The sequence below is a fragment of the Trichomycterus rosablanca genome, chromosome 16, assembly GCF_030014385.1.
Source record: "Trichomycterus rosablanca isolate fTriRos1 chromosome 16, fTriRos1.hap1, whole genome shotgun sequence".
NCBI lineage: Eukaryota > Metazoa > Chordata > Actinopteri > Siluriformes > Trichomycteridae > Trichomycterus > Trichomycterus rosablanca.
This window is the reverse complement of record NC_086003.1, coordinates 4,765,472-4,792,121: the sequence shown is the minus strand read 5'-3', so window position 1 is coordinate 4,792,121 and position 26,650 is coordinate 4,765,472. Positions and strand designations below refer to the sequence as shown.

Here is a 26,650-nt window from a genome sequence, read left to right as displayed (position 1 = left end):
TTAGAGAATGAAAACATGAGGGCAAAAGAAGAGGGAAGAGGGGCGTAAAAGGGGTGGAGACATAGAAACGTCACCTATACTACACTGATCAGCCATAACATTAAAACCACCTCCTTGTTTCTACACTCACTGTCCATTTTATCAGCTCCACTTACCATATAGAAGCACTTTGTAGTTCTACAATTACTGACTGTAGTCCATCTGTTTCTCTGCATGTTTTGTTAGCCCCATTTCACCCTGTTCTTCAATGGTCAGGACCCCCACAGGACCACCACAGAGCAGGTATTATTTAGGTGGTGGATCATTCTCAGCACTGCAGTGACACTGACATGGTGGTGGTGTGTTAGTGTGTGTTGTGCTGGTATGAGAGGATTATATGAGTGGATGAGACACAGCAGCGCTGCTGGAGTTTTAAACACCTCACTGTAACTGCTGGACTGAGAATAGTCCACCAACCAAAAATATATCCAGCCAACAGCGCCCTGTGGGCAGCATTCTGTGACCACTGATGAAGGTCTAGAAGATGACCAACTCAAACAGCAGCAATAGATGTGCGATCGTCTCTGACTTTACATCTACAAGGTGGACCAACTAGGTAGGAGTGTCTAATAGAGTGGACAGTGAGTGGACACAGTATTTAAAAACTCCAGCAGCGCTGCTGTGCCTGATCCACTCATACCAGCACAACACACACTAACACACCACCACCATGTCAGTGTCACTGCAGTGCCGAGAATGATCCATCACCTAAATAATACCTGCTCTGTAGTGGTCCTGTGGGGGTCCTGACCATTGAAGAACAGCATGAAAGGGGGCTAAGAAAGTATGTAGAGAAACAGATGGACATTCAGTCAGTAATTGTAGAACTACAAAGTGCTTCTATATGGTAAGTGGAGCTGATAAAATGGACAGTGAGTGTAGAAACAAGGAGGTGGTTTTAATGTTATGGCTGATCAGTGTATGTGCACCTGTGGCAATTTGTGCGCCGGTCATTTGTGCACAAATTCCAACAGATACATCTTGGAAATCTTTAAAAGCCTTTGGGAGCCTTTGGGAGACTGTTATAGCTGCAAGGGGGGTCAACTGAATATTAATAATGGCCATAGTTTGTGATTGGAATGGGTGCGCCACCTGGGTGCCTGATACACATTTTAATATAGTTACTTTAACAACCAATCAGGGAACAGACAGCACAAAACAGACTTGGCAATTATAACCAATAAAATAGTGTGAAAAAGTTGAGTAATTAGGGTAAGATTTTGGGGTAAATATGCTCTTTTACACAAGGCTTGATCATTTGCTGTTATTTTTAAACAGTGGATTCTTATTAACATATTTTAATTTTAGTAAATGTTTAATTCCTAGTAATATTATCCCTGCACTATTTGAAATATGAGGTCCAATAAGCTTGTATTTTTGGCCATATGGCGTATGACGGTATAGCATTCTGCCAAAGGTTCCTGTGTAGTTAAATGATATAGGTAATTTGCATCTGCTTTTAAGAGGAGATCGAACCGCAGCCAAATGTCACGCATTGCAAGCCTGCGGAATGGATCTTCTGCGTCAGGCCCCCTGAAGTCACGTCTCCTCGCCCCTCCCGAACGCCACAGTGATTCGTCCAGCCGCAGGCTTGGAACAACAGCAGCGAGGCCGCACCGTCTGCCACCGGCTCGAAACAGGTGGAGGTACGAGCGTCACACGGGCCACAAGCCATTTTAATAAATGAAGCTCCTGAATGAAATGGAGCCTGAGATGGGTCCTGCTGCTGCTGGCACTAAGAGTACAGATTTATGTGCCACTTACAGAGCTTCTGTTTAGAGCACGGTGCTCGCGCTTTTACTAAAACCTTCTCTTTATCTCAGTGCACTTCTCATCACATCGTTCTAATCTCTATGGTCTGGGAAAGCCACAAAACTTTGACATGTTACTGTAAACACCAGATGTTTTAATTTGCTTACTGCCAGAATCTCTAACAGCTTTTTTTAAATGTTAGGACTTACTTAATATGTTTACTAGCCCTCTGCATCTCTCTTTATTGTGAAACTAAGCTGTTATAGCAAGCTCCAATGAAGTACTCGAGGCATGAGCTTCAATCATGAGCTTTGCAAAGCAAAAAAATGATGGCAGGGCAGACATACAAAAACCTACTACAGAGAACAAGGCGAGAACAAAGTGAGCCTCCTGATAAAACAAAGCCTCTCACTCATGTAAACACAGAGATGTGCGCCAGCTAGTGGACAGTTAATGAACTACTGGTCTTGATAAACAATCGGACTGGACATTCGGTTTCTCAGATTTTGTCTGTTAACTCCAAACCTGTTAAATCTTGGTTCCTCTGTATGTATATCAAAGGCCAATGCTCAGTTATGCAAACTTTGGGTGTAAGGAGCACAAAACCAGGACCCCTAAGCAATAAAAAAAAACCAATCTATTTTTATTACATATGAATTATGGATAAACTATGTCGACGCCCTTGTAATTACATAAAATGCCTTTAACTTTGTGGCAACCGTTTGAGAAGGTTCTTTTTTGGGGGGTTTACCTAAAGACTACTGTGTTCTCTGCCTCTTATTACCTTGAGAAAGTTTTCAGTGTCAGTAAGTCCTGACTAGATTGTTAAATTACTTAACTGACTGGCTGAATCAGATTTTTAAAATTAAATTTTAAATTAAAATCCTCAAAACTGGAACAAAAGAGTAAATATTAACCAACTTCCTTTGTTAAATGTGGACCGGGGAACTGCTCTCCTATATGCTTAATGACAAATCTTATAGCATACGTCATCAGACCCACTTCCAGGATCCAGTCATTTTAATCTAGACATTATTTTAGCTGGTTTTATGTAGCCCTTGCATAGGTTGAGCTGTCCTTAGTTAGCATTCTGTGACATTATGCTGTGTGTGCTCTCACCAGCAAGCCAAAGGCGATGATCTTCAGGATACATTCCAAGGTGAAGAGGGCAGTGAATATGATGTTCAGCCACTTCAGCATGTCCTCATATGGCTTGGAAGCAGTACTGAACTGAAAGCAGAGAATCAGTGAAGCTACATCTTTCATGTAAGCTTTGATTGTATACAATGACTGACCAAAGCCATTTACATTTATTTGTAAGTTGCTTTTATCCAAAGTGACTTAAAAGTATGACTGAATACAACTCGAGCAATTAAGAGTAAAGGGCCCTTCTCAGGGGTTCAACAGTGGCAACTTGGCAGTGGTGGGACTTAAACCGGCAACCTTCTGATTACTAGTCCTGTACCTGTATCTCAATAATATAAAGGGACCCCATAGGACCCTTACTGACCAAAATTTGAGTGGTGGACCATTCTCTGCACTGCAATGACACTAACATACTGTAGTAACAATATAGTAGTCTGTGTTGTACTGGTGCAGCAATGTTGTCAGGATTGTTCAATACTGTTTAAACATACTGGTATATAAATCAGGAACACATACCCTGTCAGTATAGTTGTTTTGTTTTATGCACAATGTGTGTGCTAATCTTCTACGATTCTTTCTGATCACATGACATTGTTGGCTTTATATTTTTATTTAAGCTCTATTCTTCTCCCAGCATTGACACTAAGGTGTTTAAAAATCCCAACAACATTACTGTACCTGATACACTTAAATTTGTACAACACACATTACTACGAGATTACCATATAGTGGCATTGTGGTGCAGGGAATGGTCCACTGTCCTCTCCAACTTCTGCCTCATACATGACAAGAATGACCACAGACTAGCACACATCCTCTCTAACACGTCAAGCCATCATGCTTTTCTTATCATATTCTTACAAGGGGTCATACACATGTTACTGAGTGTTTTTTAACACTCATGTTGATGCAGCAGCAGTATGGCAATGATTCGTCTACGTCTACCCATCCGGTCTCTCCTACCTCAGACACAGCCAGTTGTGTCTGTAGTTTATAGAGTGGTATCAGCCTGGTCTGGCAAGTACAATACACTGCTGCGCCACCCAAGCACCCAAGTTAATAAATATATAACTTATGCCCGCTATTTACAACATTACATAAATTGAAAAAGAGAGAAAACAAGGAAAAAAATCAGAAATAAAATCTCTCTAGAGTACACGCTGGACCGTCTCCACTATTAATCGTTGACTCAGCTGACTCAGATCAATACTTGGATTTCATCCATTTATTCCCTTATTTGCTTAATACACTGTGGAGTAGACAAAGGCCATTCCACTTTGTTTTAAACTGCACTTTTAATAATTAATGAACGAGCCGGGTGCCAGGCCAGGGCCAGGGCTGGAAAAAAAGAGATTGAGTAAGCACATAGACAAAGGGTTTAGCTGTAAATAACGGGATGTTCTTTACAATGGTAATTAAAGAGAAGTGTACAGTTACATTGGTACAATTAAAGTTAAAATTTTGCAAACACTTGTAAAAGTGTATTAACACTTTTATTACTCTTTTGAGAGACAAAACATCTGATAAACGTACTTTACAATGTTCTGTTATGTTCTAACTTACCTTCATCATCAGAACCACAGTATTTACTGCGATCATTGTCAGGATGGAATATTCAAAGGGCGTCGAGACCACAAACTTCCACATCTTGTACTGGTAGGACTGCTTATCCTGGGGCATGTAGCGAGTCAGGGGTTTGGCATTAATGGCAAAGTCGATGCAAGCCCGCTGTGGATAAAAAGAGAAAAGGCCTTAATTTTCTCATTACAAAGTCACCAAAATAAATCGTTCCATTAAACTGCCGCTTCAGGACATTATCACTCACATTTTACTCATAATAATTTCTAAATGTGCAAACAATTATGGCACATAGATTTGAATTTCTGTTGTCATTGTACTTCTAATAAAAAGGAGCAATCAAAAGCATAAGCAATAAAAATGCTTTTACAGTGTCGATGTTTGTGAAGATGTATGTAGAAACACACGTGTGTCTAATCTATCATGCTAAATAGTCTGCAGGACTTTTCCACGTACCTCGTTTTTCTCCAGGCTGCACTCGGACATAGCCTTGTCCCCTTGCTCCTGAAATGTGATGATGATCAAGGCCACGAAAATGTTGACAAAGAAAAATGGGAAGACGACAAAGTAGACCACGTAGAAGATGGAGGTCTCCATGCGGTAGCCTGGGCTTGGGCCTTTGTCCTCATAGGTGGCATCCACAGAGTGTTTCAACACCCTATAAATACAGACCGACAGTAGACATTAAATAAAGAAACGTCAAGACATCAATAAACCTACCAATGTTACAGCTCTGTTATGAGTGACTGAATGATCTTACAGTATAACTGAATGTTTCAGTTTACATTTACTAGATCATGACTAGGAGTAAGGATTAAACCCAGGTCCCTAGGTCCCTATTGCTTGGCAGCACCCACTCTGCCTGTTGCACCACTGTGCTGCTGTCAGGAAATGTATTTTTTTTTAAATAATAATGATGTACTCAAACTTAAAAATGTCAATTTTAACACTACCTTTTAAAAGCAAATGGCTATTTCTACTCAAATATGCTGCTTGGACTTCTAACCATGATCTTGTTGGACGTACCCTTCCAAAACCATGGGCATTAAAATGGAGAGGTATTTTTTAAAACAAAAAGAGCATTCGTGAGGTCATGCTGAATTGGATGACCTGGCTCATGATTGAGGTCAAGGCTTGGTGGATTTCTTCCTTACCAAACTTGGCAAACCATGCTTTAATAGAAAAGAAAAAAGCCAAACCAAACAATTAATAATAAATATTTATTTGATATAATTGAGTCTTATACAATGATAAGCAATGAACGTAGATAAAGGACATGAACTTTTGGTCAATATAGTGTATAACAGTCCCAAACCAAATGTAAGCATTAAGCATCCCCTGAGGTCTATGAAATACATTTAACATGATGGTATCTAATAGGAAGCAGGTCTGTAGGATTCTGTGCTATGCTGTTGTACTCACATGGGCCAGCCTTCTCCGGTAGAGACGGTGAAGAGGGTAAGAAAGGCCCACAACACGTTATCGTAATGAAACTCGTACTTCTTCCACTCCCGCGGCTTAGCAGCTACCTCATCACCATCGTAATCCAGGAACAGGCCTCTACAAAGAAACATGGAGACACGAGTTGTGACATGGGTAACATTCAACTATATAGATATACACTTGAAGTTCTTCTTAAATGTAACAGATTGGTAACACTTTGTATGAATAATTATGATTCTGTTTTATTTACTTGTACAACAATATTTAGTGCATATAAACACTAATACCATATATTGTTTTAATTAATGTATGCCATCCTCTTAATTAAATCTTTTTTTGAATATTTTTGCACACTTCAAATTAAATAGAATGCAAACAAGCTGATTAAACACAAAATACAGTTTTAAAAGAGGAAAGTTAATCAACGCCAATTGGCCCAGACCTTATAAACCAATTTACCAACATTTATCCTGGTTAGGAGCCATTTGGCACCATTATTTCCAAATGAAGAATTTTCCCAGCAGTGGTTGGCCTACCAAAAGGCCTTCAAAAGTGCCTTGATAAAACATTTAGACAGAAAGTGATAAAACAACACAGGTGAACATCTAAAGAACTCCAGTCCTTGTTAGTCTCAGATACGTCCAGTGTTTAAAATTTTACTAGTAGGCCGAGACTCTACGAGAGTGGTATCCATGCTAGAGTTGCAGGCAAAAACAAAAACTAAATAATAGACCAAAAGAATTTTTGGAGAGGCCTGTTCAGATGTTGTGGCAGAATTATTAACAAGCAGTTCAGCTTTAAAGTCTTTCTTTTTATCGTGGCATGGTCTGCCCAATTATTAATGCACTCGGTTGGTCGTAAGGCATAATGTATGGTTCATTGGGGTTTGTGGGTATTTCTGTATGCTGTGTGTGTATGTGTAAGACAGAGAGAAGAATAATTCAGCACCTGCAGTCTTTCTCCACAGCTTTGGACTCGTCGGTGCAGTAGAAGAACTTGCCCTTGAATAGCTGCACAGCAATGACGGCAAAGATGAACATAAAGAGGATGTAGACGATGAGAATGTTGAGTACATTCTTCAGAGAGTTCACCACACAGTCAAAAACCGCCTGAGGAAAAACAACAACAAAACAGCAATTGTAAAAACTCATAATAGAAATACTAGATAAGCTTAGCGGAAAATCTAATTGACTCATTTTTGACTCATTTACACAAAAATAGTCGAACAATCTTGATTTGTTTGGTGTCTAATGTTTGTTTTTGAACGGGTCTTCATTGAACGGCAACAACATACATTTTAATTTTAATATAATCTCATATTTTCCTTATAAACATGTATATAAACGTTAGATGTAAACATTTTACTTTCACTGGATGTTTATGTAAATGAAGCGTCAAACTACGCCCTGGTCAGGTGTGGGTTTTGCTCAAATCTGGCAACCCTACCAGTACACGTCTTCTTTGAACAGCAACAGCATGGATTTGGATTCTGATTGATACAGTAACAACTGTTGTCCTAAAAATTATCAATGATATTGTTAATTAATTAAATTAGCTGACACACAAGACATAGAAGATTGTAAAGAAGGAGTATATTAAACGTTCTCCATCATTCACTACATTATTTTTATTACACCTTTTATAATCTGTGATGTGTGGACTTGTCTCATGTCTCTGCTTGTCTCTTATCTGACAAACCATTCTGTCTGAACAACTGCCTTTATTAGATTTGTCAATTACTAATAATGCAAAAAGATCAAAGCTGACGTCGACTATATCAGTACATTACTGATAAGCGAATTACTCTTTATTACCTTTAACAATTTCTAATTCATTGCAGTCTCTCATGAGACGACATGTCTCTGAATGATAACACATAATGAGGGAGTGCGTGTGCTTCAGAGCACATTAATCCTCCACTTCAAGCGATCCGATTAGCTCTCCGCAACTGCTAGTCAACCCAAAAGAAGGTTCTAGTCAGTCGTGTTTAATGCAGTGCAGTAGTTAATGCATTGTGGAGTACCTTTAGTTTAGGTAGGCGTTTAATGGTCTTCAGAGGTCTGAGCACTCGCAAAACCCTGAGAGACTTGATGGTGTTGATGTCTTTGCCTTTGGTCCCCCTGTGCGACAAAATCGATGAGTTAGTGCACACATGACAAAGATTTATAATAAGGGGTTTTACACCCCCCCCCAACGCTCACATACATAAATCCTTTCTACCACACACATGCTTGCACAAGCCTGTCCATATCTGCAGTGAAAGCCATTCATTCTCCCTCATCGGTCTATGTCATTCTAAATTACATTAGCCAGAGGGTCTTTGATTACTGTAATGCATGCTCTCAAAAACGCTACTACGAGTAAAAACTATTTTGAAAGAAAAATAAGTCAATAAATAAATCAAGTATTAATGTCTAGAAAATGAAAAGATATACCATGACCAACAGGATGATATCAGCTGGCTAGGCCACTTTAGCCAAACATTAATAATCAAATATAATTTGTATTAAAAGGGTCATTATCTGGACAGAGTGGCATCTGGGGTGGAATAAAGTAAAAAGGCTTCTCACAAACCTTTAAAGTATGTCTGTGAGAATTTGTGCCCATTCAGTCAAAATAGCATTTGTATGGCTAGGCACGGATGTTGGTTCAGAAAGCCTCAATCAATGTTCCTGCTCCACCAATGCTGATCCCTGCTCTGATTGAGGAGAACAAAGCTAACCCACGCCCCCTCCGACATGTGGGCAGCATGCCGTATGCATCTTATCACCTACACTTTGACGAGTGCAGTGCAGCTCAGCACTGTGTACGGTGAGACACACCCTGAGAGCACTCTTTTCTCATCTCTGTGAAGGCGCCATCAATCAGCCAGCAGAGGTCGTAATTGCACCAGTCATGGGAGAGAGACCCCACCCGGCTTAGTCCCACCCATATCTGAACAAAAGGCCAATCGTTGTTCATGTGGCTGCTCAGCCTAGCCGGCAGGCAGAGCTGAGATTCGATACGATGTATTCAAGATCCCAGCTCTGGTTCCAGCGTGCGTTTTTACCGCTGCGCCACCTGAGCGGCCTACTTTCCTTTGTGGCTGAAACACATTAATTTAAAAATTAGAAGGGGTTTCTTAATACTTTTGTCCATATAGTGTATTTGTAATAGCAACACACATGAATGTTCATATAGTGTGTTTATTACTATACACCTAAAGTGGATACACATTTATTCAAAGCATTTTTTTTCACCCTATCCAGAAAATGACCATAATTACAGGGAGAGGTCTGGAAGATTGATGACATATTATATCCAGATGTGTACATCTGAATGTTTATTGGCAGAATAAATATGGAGGAGAGATGTGAGGAGAAAATGTACCTGAAAGCTAGCAGTTCGGTACTGGCAATGATAGGTACCATGATGCAATGAAGCACTATGTGGCCAAAATATATATAAACATTCATTTTCCGCTAGGACATTTCAGGTTTGAAACCTATGGGTGTCACCTATTACAGATATGACTACACCAAATAAATACCACCATCACATTTATACTTAAATTGTGATGCTGATTCTATGATCTGTAAAAATATGTTAAATCATCAGTGTATATACCCTTTATTTCACCATACCTCACCCTCATGCTTCTGCGTGCAATGTTTATAAATAAAACACATTCATTTTTTATGTTATCTGTTGATGAAAATGGTAAAACAGCTCTATGATTGGCTTGATCACGTTTGGCTCTGATTTAACTCCACACTGATCAGTCCTGAACAATCCAATCATGGTCTAGTGTCAGCGATCAACACTATCCTCCCATTGCTTCCAAATATTGAACAGTAGTAATCAATTATACATTTATTTTCCAAATGTATAATGTATAATATAAAAATACAATCAGACGGACTTTGGTGTCCTTAAAAAGCTGATGTGGTTTCTTCAGAGGCAATGGCAGTAGTATTATTATAGTACCACTCACAATAGATGGTTGTATGCAAAAGCGTGGGCACCTTTGGACAAATCATAAACTTAAAAAAGAAAACAGTAAACAGGACAGGTGCAAGTTGCAAGTTTTGGCATCATGTCTATAATATTAAACCAAGGGTGGCCCAACTTCTGCATACAACTGTACATCTGAACTCCTGGGTGGTTATAGGAACATTTTGGAAGGGAAAAGGGCTTCATCCTTGTCTAAGTGGGATGAGAAGAAGGGCTGAGGGAGTGGTGGGTGGAAAGGTCATGGGGTGAAGGGTAGCTTTATATAATAAGACTGTCCCCACCTGGTCACACTTTGTTGAGATCTGATGAAGGAAAGCAAATGATAAGAACATGCACACACACAAAAGTAGATAAACACAGAAATACACAGACATAAGCAGCTGTACAGACAGAGAATAAGCTTTAGAAGCAGACACAGTGGATAGAGACACAATTTATACCAAAAGACGTTCAACACTAAATCAAGAAGTAAACAAACAACAAGAACCATAATTTAGTTTTTCGATCGTAGTTGCAATTACTGGATAATCCTTTATATGTATATTGTATGCTGTGGAATCCAGTGGTAAGCCTATTTCTGAATAATACACTCAAGTTTGGCTGTGTTACAGCATAAAAGGATTTTGAAAAGTCTGCGGGTGTAGCATGTTCTCACTTTTTGCCAATTATTTACAAAGATTACCCCAGATTGTAATCTCATTAGGGATAACAGAATGCACCGCAACACTAGTATTGCGCAATCGTTTCTAATTGCATTTAAACACTGCCTAATATTAAAATCTGACAGCTCAAGCACAAATAACCAAAAATATAAAGATGGCATATTATCTGAAAATAAAAAGAGTTGAAGTTTACAGAAATGACACAACGGAACTAATCTAGCCTACGGTTAGATGGATTGTGTTAGAATAATTCATGCATGCACTCGCACACACATAGAGAAAGCTATAAAGAGAAAGCAGGCAGAAGCAAGAGCGTACCCCATGAAGCTCCTGAAAGCGACACGTACAAGGAAAGAGAAAATTGGAGGCAGAGAAGAAACAGAGAAAAGCAGAGGAAGATAATGAGGTATACTAATGCAGAAAAGAAGGAATGAGAACAACACAAGCAATAGGAACAGTTCTAACTACTGCAGTAGAATTACAAAGAATAATGTAATCAGAACACATAATTAATTCCCCAAATGACACTGAATCAATAATTCATCATTCATTTAAAGGTTTCTCAGATATATACACGTCTAGACACACACATACACTAGAAGTCCAACTCTTTGCTTTCATTAATGCACTATATGAGCACAACTATGGACATTATAATGGATTTGCCATTGTGATTGTAACAAACAAGCATTTGTGCCTTTATGCACTGATGTGCAATAATACTGCTACTTATACATGTGCAATATACACCGACCAGTCACAACATTATGACCACTGACAGGTGAAGTGAACAACGCTGGTTATTTCTTTATCACGGCACCTGTTGGTGGATGGGATATATTAGGCAGCAAGTGAACATTTTATCCTCAAAGTTGATGTTAGAAGCAGGAACAATGGCCGAACGTGAGGATTTGAGCGAGTTTGACAAGGGCCAAATTGTGATGGCTAGACGACTGGATCAGAGCATCTTCAAAACTGCAGCTCTTGTGGGGTGTTCCCGGTCTGCAATGGTGGTCCAGGGTCCAAGGAAGGAACAGTGGTAAACCGGTCATGGGCGGCCAAGGCTCATTGATGCACGTGGGGAGCGAAGGATCCAACAGACGAGCTACTGTAGCTCAAATTGCTGAAGAAGTTAATGCTGGTTCTGATAGAAAGATGTCAGAATACACAGTGCATCACAGTTTGTTGCGTATATGGGGCTGTATGGGATCTGTATGGGGGGCTGCACACCTTCAGGGGTCTAGTGGAGTCCATGCCTCAACGGGTCAGGACCAACACAATATTAGTAAAGTGGTCATAATGTTATGCCTAATCGGTGTATATACATTTACATTTTTGGCAGTTAGCAGACGCCTTTTATCCAAAGCAACTTACAGTACCGTGACAGTATACAATCTAAGCAATTTAGGGTCAAGGGCCTTGAACCAGAGACCTTTTGATTACTAGTCCTATATAAGTGTATAAGTAAATGTGTTTCATTTATTCAGGCCCATAGAAAAGAACTGTTTCAGGAATTATTAAAATCCCTTAAGTGTATGTAAACTTTTAACTTAACTGGAGTCAAAACATTGAACATGTGTTTAGCTAATCCAGCTGAGGAAACTATTTATAACTCACTGGAGCAAATAAACCCCGACAGTAACGTAGCAGAGGGAATGAAAGCTAAGGTGAGGAGAATCGATGTGTCTCAGAATTAAGCTGAACTGCTTTCGAAGCGCTGCTGTGTTTGGCTCCACTTTTTTTGAAGAGAAGCAAACAGATCTGACAAAAATCCAGCAGGTGTATAATTTCCACGGCACATAATGCAACTCCAAACACATAAAACATTCTTTATTTAAAAAGGAACCAATAAACACACTCCCGTCCCACTAATCTTCCCCTCTATCTTCCACCAGCGACTGGAGAGGCAGCAGTCAAACCCCATTTCCATCACTTTCAGCCCAGTGAATCTGGCTGGATTGAAATTGACAGCTGCTGCAAATTGTTAGCTGCTGCCATGACGAGACAGCAAATAAGCGTGTACTCACGAGCAGGCGAACGCCACCAGCGCCCCGCTGACCACGATGAAGTCTAGAATGTTCCACAGGTCTCTGAAGTAGGATCCAGGGTGGAGCAGCAGTCCAAGGTCAATCATCTACAAAGGCACATAAACTGTCACTGACTGTCGTGTACGTTTATATAGTTGAGTTCAAATGTTTACATACATTCTTAAGAGATATTGGAGTGAATGATTCTATTGGCTGCTCATATTAAATGTGGCCACTGAGGATTTGATTTGGCACCGATTTTACACAGGATGCCCTTCTTAACGCAACCCTCCTATTTATCCCAGCTTGGGACCAGCACTACTGGCACTGATATGTGTCCCTCTTGATGGTTAGGTTCAGGTATGTCCATGCACCCAACCCTAGAGTCCAGCCCGGGATTCAACCCCTTTTAAGTAATATATTGATATATTGTATATATTGAACATATTATAATTATAATATATTGAACCCAGAGGTTGCCAGATTCCACATAGTGTCTTGCATCCACAAGACAAATTAAGTTAAGTTATATATTAATTAAATATAATATTAAATAATTTTTTGATTGTGTATTATTTAAACAGTAGACTAACCAATCAAGATTCCACACAGTGCCTTGCATCCACAATTAAAGGATTTATTAATTAAATATAATATTAAATGATGTTTAGAAAGTGTATTATTTAAACAGTAGACTAAGCAATCAAGTGCATTCGTGCTTAAAATAACCCAGAGGTTGCCAGATTCCAGACAGTGTCTTGCATCCACAATAAAGTGAATTACAGTTTTAATTAAGTATAATATTAAATTATGTTTAGGAAGTGTATTATTTAAACAGTAGATGAACCAATCAAGATTCCACACAGTGTATTTTATCCACAATCAAGTGATATATTAATTAAATATAATATCAATTAATGTTTAGAAAGTGTATTATTTAAACAGTAGATGAACCAATCAAGTGAATTCGTGCTTAAAATAACCCAAAGGTTGCCAGATTTCAGACAGTGATTTGCATACACAATTAAGTTATATATTAATTGAATATAAAATCAAATGATGTTTGTTATTTAAACAGTGTATTATGTTTATAATATGTGTATTATTTAAACAGTAGATGAACCAATCAAGTGCATTCGTGCTTAAAATAACCCGAAGGTTGCCAGATTCTACACATTCCCGATCTGAACTTTCTCCAGACTTTACAGGACTCAGACTGTGGATTAAAAGCACCATGACCAAAAATATGTGGTCACACCGAACTGTAATACTATTGCAAAAAGAACATTCTGCTCAAATTGGATATAAAATGTGTTTTTGGAAGTTTCATCACAGCAAGAGCGTCAGAATGCAGGTAGGACGTGAGTTTACATGAGTTTACTGTAACGCTTCTGCCGTGCAGTGTGGGTTCCATTATTCAGCTCCTGGAACAGCAGCTAGGAGTCTTTTATATAAATGTATAGTTTTTGTTTATCACTGCTGACAAGCAATATTTTCTAGTGGTGGGGGGATTGATCCAAATATCGATATTATCGATACCAACGTTGGTATTGGAATCAAATCGATATTATTGTGATGGAATCGATACTTTAGTTGTTTTGTTAAAATCCTAACAGACATCAGTACATTGGTAGGCATTGTAAGATTGTAAGTTTTTGAATACTTTGCTTTGCAGATACAGAAATAGGGGCGATTTTATGGAAATTGATTGATTGATTGATTGAGTACTTTATTAATCCCCGAAGGGAAATTATGGTAAACAATTATAATAATAGTGTAAACAATAGTAATAATAATAAGAATAATATAATAATAAGAATAAGAATAATAATAACAATAATAATAAGAAATAATAGTGTAAACAATACGTACGTAAAGTACGGACGCACTTTGCGCACCCTACGCAAATGAATCTGCGCATGCGTAGTGAGGCTCTAATTCCGTGTGTTTGTGTTTAGGTGAATGAGCGCTCTTTTCTTTTGACTTTGTGCTTATAAATGTAAACAGAATAGCATATTTTTTTTTATTTTTAATTAACAAGGACACATATATTTGGTCACTATTAAAAATTTACAAATTTATTCACCCAGCAAACACAACTACGTGGTATGAGTTAGCCGCTTTGTGGTGATACACCATGATGGTAACGATGTGAGAAAGTAAAGCACTAGAAACCTGACCGCTTTAAACAACTGAATTTATTTACAACCCTACTGGGAGCAGCTACTTACAAAAAATGTATGTATAACAATAATACACTTAAAGGTCACGAAAATTCATTCAGATTTAGCAATTTGCTGATGCAGCTACATTAATTATTAAAAACTATCTGTAGCTGTATCGGTATCGACGATACTGGCCCTGTATTTACTTGGTATCAGATCGATATCAAATTTTGCAGTATCGCACACTGCTAGTATTTCCTGTCTGGGCTATTAATTTCAGTCTGCGTGTGCTTATGTGTGTGATAAAAAAAATTGCGCAATGTGCAATGATGAATAAATACCTTTATGACCATTTCAAACGTGAACACTCCAGTAAATACGTAATCCAAGTATTTAAGCACCTGAAAGAAAAAGGAAGAATAGACATGACGTGTTGGACATCGAAATTCAAAATACAATTTAATTTCCACAGTAGGGTCAATGACCTGAGGTAAATAATTTTTCCTAAACGTTTACTCACATGACTTGATGTGTTTCTTCAATACAATATGTAAACACATTATTAGTACCTTTAGAAAAACCTATATCTCTAGGACTTATAAATAAAAGTAAAATGCTATAAATGTCTATCTTCCATTTGCCCCTGCTATTTGACCTTCTTTGAGTCTTGGGTTTGAGTATCTGAGGTGGCAGTGGCTTGGCCGACGCTTAACAGACACAACATGCCGTGTCTGAGGTAGGGATGGTCAGATGTAGGATCACCAAGTTGCTAAATTGTATTTTTAACTTCTAATGTTACTCCTACTGTTTGGCCAAGGCATGAAATATGCAGGTTCATAAAAAAAAAAAAAAAAACAGCTTCATAAAAAGTGGCCAGTGTGTGTTTACATTACAAAGGTCCTTCCTAATTAATATCTAATAAAATTCTTTGCTAATAGCTTAAATTTACCTGAATGTTCTTTGTTCTTCTGCCATGCAGCCTCATGCACTCACAGTCTTTTCTTAAGGTCTTAAAGGCATGAAGTCCAAACAAAGACTTCTGACAGAGTGGCTTTTGACAATCGAGACATAGACTGGCACGCTGCCCTGGAGGAATATCTATTATGTAAAAGGCAAAGGCTTCATCGCTAGTCTTGTTTTTATTCTGCCACTGTGACAAATCCAGATGTTTGATGACTTGATTCACTCTTCTTTGTAGCTGTCAGACTGACAGAATGATTAATTCCTGATCTAAACGTGTGTGTGTGTGTGTGGTATGGTGTGTGTATGTGTAGGTCTTACGTTATTCCGGGGTGCATTCGCGTGCACTGGGTCCTCTGCAGCCAGCGCAATGCTGCTCATTGTGATCACTGTAAGAATGCACATTTCGAAGTAGCGCAGGTTGACTACGTAGTGACAGAGTCGTCGTACCCTGCAAAACACAACATGGTCAATATGACCACATCAGAACACACCGAATTTTCTGTATGTATCAAAAGCGTGTCTTATGCCAGGGGTTCAAACTTTTTTTCAAGTCACCCACATTATATCCATGATTTTTTACGCGACCCAGGCAACACAAACAATGCGTCAAAACGAAATATACTTGATGAATAAAAATAGTGGCAATCTGGTCTCACAGTGGTTTACAAGATGTAACGTAAAGCCTCCACAAGGGGGCATTCACATACATGTTTATTTAATTATTATTATTTTTCTCTGCAACTCTTTTTTTTTGGCTTGCGACCCACCCAAGGGTCACAACCCAGGGTTTGATAAATCCTGCCTTATGCTTCAGTTTGTACAGGTGCTCACTGTCTTAGGGCGGTCATAAAGGCTCTCAGTAAATCAATAAGTCAGCTTGGAAAAGTCACTTTTCAGTCTCTGTCCACAGTGATGGTGACGGCTGTGGGTTTCTGCTGTTGGAAGCAGAAACACTAGAGGCATAATACCACACTAGCCATTAGCCTGCCAGATTAGTACTTAGTAATGTAATGGATCATCGGGTTTGAAAGAAGCTGCATGGGACACAGTGTCGGTCAGTACTAACATCCACAATCGTGGTATTGGCATGGTAGCATCGTTAACACTACATTATTTATTACTTTGTACACACATGCTGTATTTGATCTAATAAATGTAAAGAAGTATGTGGACACTCCTCCTACTTATTGAATTTTTGTGTAGGCATTTTAGACCCAGGTGGAACTATTAGCCTAGCCGGGTGCCCATGGCAAATACACATGGCTTAAGGGAAGTTGGCTCTGCAGTCTGGTTGAGGCACCTGTACTAGTGTGGTATTCCCCAAATTCATAATTTGTCTTTCCATACGAGGTACGGCTCTCCGTGAAGCGCCATCACTGGCAAATGTAACATGGGAATTGGCAATGATTCGATTGAGTGATGTGTATTGGCAATAAAGGCTTTTTTGCACTTAATATAACCGCAGCTTTGTGATGCTATACTTACGGGTTGGACTGACCAAACACAAACATGGAGCTGTAGGGTAGGATTTGTTTGGGGGCATTCTGATTCAGCTCATCCAGATCCTTCTTCTCTTCGTTCAGCAGCTGATTCTCACCATCAGTGTTATTCACTGGCGAACACAGAAATATATTACAATTAATAGAAAGCTTAATCAATATGGGACAGTAGTAGCCTAGTGGGGAGAGCTTTGTTGGTTCAAATCCAGGCTCTGCTTTGCCACCATTGTTGCACCCTTGAGCAAGGTCTTTATTAAGCCTGTCTGCTCCAGGGTTACTTGATACTGGGCGCTTGGGTGGTGCAGTGGACTATTATGCTACCCTACCACAGTTGAGATCCAAGTTCTAATCTTAGTGAGGGTATCAGCCAGCAGGGTCTCTACACAGACTTGGAAATGTCTGGAAGATGGATTGCCACCCTGTCTTGCATCCGGGGTTTCCCGCTTGGACCAAACCCACTGCGACCCCCAGGATGAAGCAGTTAATAATAAAAAAATCTTAATAAATAAAGTGTTAGACTACTGACGGGGAATGATGGTGGTCTCTCCTGGAGGAGCCGTGATGGTTACAGGAATGTTGATTGCATTCGATCTGGCCATGGTGCTGTTCTTCAGGTTATCCGAGTCCTCTTGCCTCTCTCCTGCCTGTGGGACGATGGGTAAGTGCGTGGGGCTCGATCCCAGACCATCTCCATCTCGATCTGCATCTGCATCCAGCAGCTTGTCCCTGCAAAACCACCACAAATGCGATGTAGTCACGGCAAATGTAAAAACAACATACCAGCTCACGGAATATCGAAAGTAGGAAGTGGTCATAATAATGAAGCGATCATTGCTGACCTGTGGCAGGGCGTATCCCGGTCTCTGTTCTCCCTGTACTCCTCCGCATCAATTGTTGACTGAGCTTTGATGCGAGGCCTGTGCCTCCTCCTCTCACCGTTCCCTGCTTCACCCTCTCTTTGCCCTTTCTGCCTCCGTTCTCCCTTCGATCCGTTACTCCCGTCACCGCCATCCTCTCTGGACCGGTGCGAGTGGTGGTGACGATGCTCCCTGTCCTCCGCACCGTCTTGGTGTCCTCTGTGATCGCGACTGTGGTGCCGATGCCGACGCCCCTCCCCGGCCTCGCCGTTCTCCCCGCGGCACCGGTGCTGTTTGCGCCTGTGCGGCTCCTCCGGGGTCTCCCTGTCCTCCGGAGGGTCGGTTTTGTCCACCACCAGGGGCCGGTCATGGTGAGCCTTCATGTCAGGGTGCAGGTGAAGTGCGGAGGACACGCGGAGACGATCCTCAGGTTCGAGCTCGTTGTAGAGGGCCTCGGTACTGCCGCGCAGGTTGCTGCGACGTAGCTGCGTGGTGCGCTGCTCCCAGATGGACATTTTCTGTAGAGATCGCAGCTGCTCCCTGCTGAAGGTAGAAAGAATGAAGAAATGATGGAACTGCATGGAGAAGATTACATTAACATTTGATCTGGCAAAGGTGAAGCAACTCATCCATGAAAGATCATCTTCAGTCCAAACTCAACACCTACTATAAAGATCAACATCTCTGAGAATACAATTACTTGTTCTTCTACTGTTGATCTGGACACTTTGTTACCCCGTAACTCATTTGCCAGTTGAATGGAACTGGACCAGTACCAGACCGGTACCAGTCCATTGGTCAATATTTTCCATCATTGGTGAGTAGTATTGTTGTGCACTTTACGATGTTTTTTATGCTCACCGCCGGTCTATTAAATTATATCTTATATGAAACCGGTCCTTGGTGCAAAAAAGGTTGGGGACCGCTGCTCCAATGGTAACATGGTAGTGACATCATTGTGTGTTGTACTGGTATAAGTGTAACAGGTGCAGCAGTGTTGTTGGGATTTTGAAACACTGTTCAAACTGACTGGCCTCTATTAGGAAGACACCCTGTAGAGACTATTATTTTGTGCTATCATGCTTCCTCTCCACCAATGCCGATCCCCGCTCTGATTGAGGAGAACGAAGCTAACCCACGCCCCCTCCGACACGCGGGCAGCAGCCGTATGCATCTTGCCACCTACACTTTGACGAGTGCTAATGCGGATCAGCACTGTGTACGGAGAGACACACCCTGAGAGCACTCTTGTACCGTCTATGTGCAGGCACCATCAATCAGCCAGCAGAAATCGTAATTGCATTAGTTACGAGAGAGACCCTATCCAATCGTTGTTCATGTGGCCGCTCAGCCCAGCCGACAGGCAGAGCTGAGATTCGTTACGATGTATTCGAGATCCCAGCTCTGGTGTTCAGCATGTGTTTTACCGTTGAACCACCTGAGCGGCCGAGACTCTTTTTTTTTTTTGTACAATTCTTTTATGTGTGGATACTTTCGGATCACAGGACGCTGTTGGATTTATATTTCGGTTAAAGCACTCAGGTGTTTTAAATCCCAACAACATTGCTGCACCTGTTACTTAAATAAGTACAACACACTCAAACGGTGTAACTGTTTTAGTGTCATTGTGGTTTTTAGAATGGTCTACCGTCCAAATAACATCTAGTCAAGGGGCTCATTGGGCCAATGAGGGGATTTTTTTTAAATAAATGAGGTACAGGGAGTGACAAAGTGTACAGAGCAACAGACGGGCTACAGGCTGTAATTGTATACCCACAGAGATCCATTAACCTTCTGTATAGTTGGTATAGCTTAAAATTAATCACTGAATGTATGAACTAGTATATTTGAATTCTAGCCCAAACGTAAAGACGATCTTCATGGATGGCAAATGACTTTCAGGACATTCCGTTTTATTCATGCTGTTTTCTTTCATGCTGATAAATCAGACCTCATAACCAGGCAAGCACAACGCTGCCTGCTGTGGAGTTTTTTGCCTCTTAAGACCAAGAAAAAAGCAGCGGGCGTGGCAGAACGATCTAAAAGGCCACTGTTGATGTTTTACTACAGATTTTACTCACTTTACATGATCGCAACCTTAGCTTGTACCTGACCTTCACATAATTGCTTCCCCAGAGGCTAAAAACTACCTCTACTATGTCTGCTGGGTCATTTTTATACAATACTACGTCCAGAGAGACAGCATCTATTTTCTTATGTATTTATAGCATACAATACACACAAACAGTGGCCACATTATTATGGAAGCAAAACATAGTACATGGGGTCTGTCCGAAAACCTAGTGAGCTGTCTTGCTGCCTACTCCCTACCTGATCAGCTGCCTAAGTAGAGAGGATTCTAATTACACATTGCAATTTTTTGTGCCGCACTGAATGCTGGGATTGCCTTCACTTCATGCTAAGCAAGCATCGGATGCTCCATCGTTATTCAGTCAGATTATCATTCCAAATTAAGGCACCTCAGTAGGCAGCATTTTAATGTATCTAAAAATTAAGACATGCCTTCTTCTCAGGAGCATAGGATGACGTAAAATGCGTCTATGTAGAGAGATCACTAAGTTTTTGGACAGACCCAGTATTGCTAAAATTGGTCACAGTGGACTTTAAAATAGGGATATTTACAGCTCTAACAGCCTTTACTCTTTTGGAGAGTGTATATAGGAAGTGGTATGACGTCAGGTACTGATGATGGACAAGAATTTGAATGATCCAGTTTTCCCAAATGTGTCAATTTGTCTTTATGGACCTCGTCAGTAATTGTATAGCCATTGTATAGCCACAAAGTTCATCTGTATTGTAGGAAAATTCATGGCACTCACAGTTTGGAGCCATTTGCATTACATTTACACTCCAAGCAAGGGTTAGGGGCCTTACTCAAGGGCCCAAGAGTGCCAGCTTGGCAATGGTGGTCCAGCACCTTAACCACTAGGCTACCACTGTAGGTTTTTTACATAGGCAATTATATTGAGGACATTTGCAGTAATCATTAAAGAACCAAGCCATGACATACAGTATATGGCCAAAAGTATTTGGACACCTGACCATGAGCTTGTTGGACATGCTATTTCTAAAACAAATAGTGTAAAAAAATTTTATTAAATCTTTTTAGCTAGTCAGTCAAAAGAGGATTTGTATGGCTGGGCGATGATGTTGGTCAAGAAAGCCTCAACTGATGTTCCAGTTCATTCCAAAGCTGTTCAATGAGGCTGTGGGCTTTATAGAGCTTGCTTTGCCTACAGGGACACAGCCAGGGTGTAACAGTAAAGAACCTACCTATATAATTACTTTAATACATTTGTTAGCAATTGTTGTAGAAGGGGTGTCCCAATACTTTCTTCCACATAGTGTACGTCAACTGATCTCAACTGTACTTGGTGATAATACGTCCTAACAGCTCTTCTGATGTAAATACATGAGTGTTGATCTGTGGGAGCTCAACAGGACCTTCTGCTTAGTAACTATACCTCACAAATCGATGAACAGGGGAGTAGATATAACTCCTGCAAGCAACACAAAAAACCACACAGCACAAAACATTGGACATGTTAGAAACAGGACAGACATGATAGCAGCACAAATGGTGAGAGGAAAAAGAACGTGAACACAGGGTGATAACTGAAAGAACAGACACAAAGATAATCAGGTTTATTGGCATGAAGACAAACAAACAGTATATATGGGGTCAGTCTTAAAACCTAGTGAATTAGGAGGGGACTAATTCTTATGACCCTCTTTCCATCGGACTAGCCGATCACTGTCAAGAATGGCCGTGTGATCACAGGCTTATGTAGCACTACCTTTATTATGTTACTCAATACACAGTGACAAAATCATTTAATTTAAAGCAGATCATTAATATTTGAATAGCATTGCAGGGTTAACACAGGGTACCAGTACAGAAAACAGGGGGCAGGGTTGGTGAGGATAGGAAAGGAGTGCAGACACATTCAAAAGAGAAGTGAGGAAGGTTGGAGAGCGGATTTAGGGCAATATTGTTAGGTTGTAAGTTTGTAAGTGAGAGCAAAACTCACGGTGAGTGAACGCTGCAGACGGAAGAGCTGCGAGAGAGCACATCTCGATTTTGCTTTACTAAACTGCACATGCAAACAGAATACAAACAAAACACAAAATAAGACAAAAAAACGATCAAATCACAAATGAGAACAGAAAGATGATCACTAGAGAGACATTTGCTCAGGAACGCATGTCTAGATGGGGTGCACATCTCAAACACACTATATGAAGATGGGTAACACTTAAGTTTAAGGCTAACAGTGCAGTTAAACGTATTTGCTCCTCCTTATTAGTTTTTCTTTATTTCTTGCATGTTTGTTAGAGTATGCCCCACCCACCCACCTACTAACAACTGGTGTTGATGTCAGTTGGTACACCGGATGTCCTTCCGGTCGCAACCTTCTATTTTAATGATGCATTTTCTCCCTTTTTCTTCCATTTTATCGTAGCCAATCAGTCTTCTCCTGCTGAGGATCACGATTGCGTCCGAGGAGGGTATATTTGCCTGCCCTATGCCCCTTTCCAATTGTGCCAGCTAGAGGGCGCCCAGCTGACCTGTAGCAGAGCTGAGATTCAAACTGGGGAGTTCAGAATGCCAGCGCTAATGCTCTACCAGAATATCTCACTGCGCCACCTGGGCATCTACCCTCCTTGCATTTTCTCCCCTTTTTTTCTCCCTTTTAGTGCGTCCAATGGCCCGATGGCGTCATGCTTCCTCTCCACCGATGCCGATCCCTGCTCTGTTTGAGGAGAGCGAAGCTAACCCACGCCCCTTCCGACACGTGGGCAGCATGCCGTACACATCTTGTCACCTACACTTTGACGAGTGCGGTGCAGCTCAGCACTGTGTACGGAGAGACACACCCTGAGAGCACTCTTTTCTCATCTCTGTGCAGGTGCCATGAATCAGCCGTAATTCGTAATTGCGTTAGTTATGAGAGTCCCTATCCGGCTTAATTCTACCCATATCTGAACAACAGGCCAATCGCTGTTCATGCGGTTGCTCAGCCCAGCCGGCAGGCAGAGCTGACATTCGATACGATGTATTCGAGATCCCAGCTCTGGTTCCAGCGTGTGTTTTTACCGCTGCGCCACCTGAGCGGCTACCCTCCTTATTTTTAATCAGGCCTGTAACTGGCACTGAGAGTGCACTGACAGGTACACCTTCCAATGGCTGGGTTGTTTTAGTCATATATACCCCTGATCTCAGTGGTAGTGGATTAGCTTACTGTACCGCTGTATCACCCGAGCACCTAAAGCTGGAAGAGTAGAATTTATCCATATAACTGATTTCATACAGGGGTGTGGCTGGACACCTTTATCCAATAATTAGGACGGGTGTCCAAATCCTTTTGGAAATTCTTTTTTCTGCATATTCCAGTCTGTTTGGAAGCTGGGGTCAGAGCACAGGGTCAGCCATTGTACGGCGTCCCTGGAGCCGAGAGGGTTAAGGGCCTTGCTCAAGGACCCAGCAGTGGCCCTACATAGTAGTGTATGACCTACTATGTTATGCAGGGTGTCGAAGCTACTACGATTTATAGATATGAAATATAAGTTCACAGAGTTGTTTGGATAGACAACAAACTGTGAAACACAGGACTAAAGAGTGCTGTGGTGTAAAATAAACAAGGTATAGGTTTTTACAGACTTACGCTGCGATGGAGATGTTAGCCGCTGAAATGGGGCTGACCTCCTTTACCTCCATGGCTTTCTGCAGGGCCAGGCTCTTTTTGGCAGCCTCCTCCTGCTTCTCTTCATCCTGTTAAATGCAGACATAGAAAAAAAAGTTTGAAAATTAATGACTAAGACCTGATTACACCTGGAAACCTAAATTATGAGGGGAAAAAGTCTACACTATATAGCCAAAAGTAGATACCCTTCCCAAAAGAACAGATGCTGCTATAGGTGCAATGGTGAGACAGTGGGTAGGGGTTTGGAATAGGATGGAATAGAATGTCCGACAAGCTTTTGGACAGCTGTCCACGTACTTTTAGCCATACAGTGTAAGTACAGTTTGATTAACTAACCTTTGTCAGCTCCTGGGCATTAGCAAGGTTATCAACAGCAATAGCCAAGAAGACGTTGAGTAGAGTATCTGGTTCATCTCAAGTTAAAGGCATTTTATATTAATATGCATTTCCTATGAAACCTCAATTAGATATTAAATCAGGAGCCGTCCTGACTGTCTGAACATTTTTGCTCTCTCAGCAGAGGATACAGTTGCCAAATAGAGTCAGAACGATGAAGTAAACGGAGGAGAACATCCCGAGCGGAACTCCACCCTGTGATTCGATCCCGTGGTACATCACCTCATTCCAGTCCTCTCCTGTCAGAATCTACACAAGCAGAAGAGAACAGTCACAGATTGTAAAAACTAAAAATTGGAAAACAAAGATAATAAAATTGTAATAAACATGACATTACAAACCTGGAACACGGTCATTATGGCTGCAGGAAAATTGTTGAAATTTGTCGTGGGGGTTTCATTCTCAAAGTTAAACCTTTAAAAAGAGAGGAATAGTGATAGAATAGTTATTATTATGAAAGAAACACACAGGAGGTGCCAGTAAAGAAAGACACACTGCATAATCATCAATGTCCTGGAGTTAAGAAATCTATTTAAAAGCTTATAAAGATGACAATGTTGTGAATAATTTAACAGTTCACGTGTCAATCAGGTCCCAAAATAAACTGATACAGAGTGAATGTGTTTAATCCCGGGTTAAGTATGATGTCACAGTGTTACTCATTATATAGTATTTAGGTTTTCTATTACTCTAGACTCCTCCTACGCCAACGACCCCACTGGCAATCTAAAGGCTTTCACTTAATCACTTAGCAGTAAATCGTACAAGTAAAGAGATGGACAAATGCCAAGGCTTCAACCCTCCACAGATGCTGAAACAGCTTCATTAGCCTAAGCACTACAGTAGCGGATACTGAAGAGCGTTTTATAAAAACCCAGATTTAAATCTGCACAGCAAACATTTTACTAGATTCCAAACTGAGCACGGTTCCAGGGAATCCATTTCCATCCACACATTTCAGCTCAGTTTTTGCCTCCATTTACACGCTTTCTATCACGTCTGGTTCAAAACCTCTGATGCTTCGGTCCTGTTGTGTTGGTTAGTTATGGTAGGAGATGGAAACGAAAGTCATTACACGCCGACAGAAGCAGCGAGGCCGTGCCAGAGGTCTGACTGTACGTATAGCTGGTTGGCAGTGGGGGTGGAATGCCGTTAAAGGAAGACACATTGCATAATCATCAATGTCCTGGAGTTAGGAAATGTAATTTCCTGCCGCCATGCTGGCTGTTCTTGTCCCTGCGAAGGGACGTATAGGTTCCAGGATGACAGAGGAAAAGTAAATAGAGATAAAATATTAAGAATAACGCTTTATGCGCCAAAGGTATTTACACAGTGGTCAAAGTGAAGGGTCAGTCATTATACTGCATTTCTAGAGCCAAGGAAGTTAAGGAAATTGCGGAGGACCCAACAGTAGCTGCTTGGCAGAACTGACATTCAAACTCACAAGCTTACAGATAAAAGCCCAAAGCCCTGATTACTGTTGACCACTGGTCTGAAATCTGAACCATGGTAGGCGTCCAGGGTTTGGTCCCATTAGAGAGATCTGCTCAACTTCTTTTCCTGAGGTGATAATTGTAAGACGACCTGATGTGCGCAATGTTACTTCACCAACCTGTGTGGAAAAATGTGAATTGGCTGTTTTTTAATTACTTCACAAAAATAAATTGTCCATTTTGTGAAGTCTATCAGTATGGTAAAGACTATACAAGAGATTCAATCATAGTGAAGCACAGATCTGAAAAAGAATACAAGACCATCTTAATAGCACTAAATATATAATTAAATAATAGCCACACTGCCTAGGTCAGGCCATCTCATTAAACCTAATTACCAAACTAGATAGACACACATCTGAACGATTTCTGTGACTGACAGTGAGTTAATCGAGCCAGCGGCTGTGACTGGACGTCTTGTTTATCCCCGTTTATAAAAGAGATGCAAGAAAGAAGCTCTACTGCCAAACATCAGTCTAAAACAGCATCTGTAGGGCTAATCTAACAAGGCACAACCGCCAGAAAACACCATCTCTCAGCTGCCCAGGTAGGTAGTAGGCAGCAAGACCCATAGTTTGTCTTTCAGGAATGACCCAAAGCAACACTGGAGTGTTTAAAATGTACACAATTGTTGTACATAATCTTCTACAGTGGCTGAATTGTTCAGTAATTCTGCATCTGAAGCTCCAGTCTGTCCAAACTGGTGCTGACAGGAGGTGACAGTCACCCAGTCTATTATACAAACGTTAGTGGACAATTTTGCACGTTATGACTGGGGTTTCACAGTCACTGATAAGACAGTCGTGCCCACCAGATGGTGCCTTTGGCTGACACTGACCCTTCAAAAGAATACACTCATAAGCACCGATTATAAGCCACACTATGTGGTCAGAAGTATGCAGACACATGAC

The 26,650-nt window shown here is 40.8% G+C and overlaps 1 protein-coding gene across 1 annotated transcript in view; it reads right to left on the bottom strand.

Annotated features, from left to right (window-relative positions):
* Positions 1 to 26,650, bottom strand: part of cacna1bb (calcium channel, voltage-dependent, N type, alpha 1B subunit, b) — a 120,212-nt gene that overhangs the window by 26,954 nt on the left and 66,608 nt on the right. Inside the window, exons 15-31 of the mRNA XM_063011264.1 lie at positions 24,588 to 24,660; positions 24,378 to 24,495; positions 24,187 to 24,254; positions 23,812 to 23,918; positions 22,177 to 22,239; positions 18,107 to 18,667; positions 17,794 to 17,993; positions 17,254 to 17,380; positions 16,087 to 16,216; positions 15,147 to 15,206; positions 12,641 to 12,747; positions 7,982 to 8,078; positions 6,907 to 7,067; positions 5,938 to 6,075; positions 4,972 to 5,173; positions 4,501 to 4,665; positions 2,911 to 3,021 (exon numbers count right to left, since the gene is read on the bottom strand). Of these exons, the coding sequence (XP_062867334.1) occupies positions 2,911 to 3,021; positions 4,501 to 4,665; positions 4,972 to 5,173; positions 5,938 to 6,075; positions 6,907 to 7,067; positions 7,982 to 8,078; positions 12,641 to 12,747; positions 15,147 to 15,206; positions 16,087 to 16,216; positions 17,254 to 17,380; positions 17,794 to 17,993; positions 18,107 to 18,667; positions 22,177 to 22,239; positions 23,812 to 23,918; positions 24,187 to 24,254; positions 24,378 to 24,495; positions 24,588 to 24,660 (2,488 nt within the window). The remainder of the gene's footprint in view (positions 1 to 2,910; positions 3,022 to 4,500; positions 4,666 to 4,971; positions 5,174 to 5,937; positions 6,076 to 6,906; positions 7,068 to 7,981; positions 8,079 to 12,640; positions 12,748 to 15,146; positions 15,207 to 16,086; positions 16,217 to 17,253; positions 17,381 to 17,793; positions 17,994 to 18,106; positions 18,668 to 22,176; positions 22,240 to 23,811; positions 23,919 to 24,186; positions 24,255 to 24,377; positions 24,496 to 24,587; positions 24,661 to 26,650) is intronic.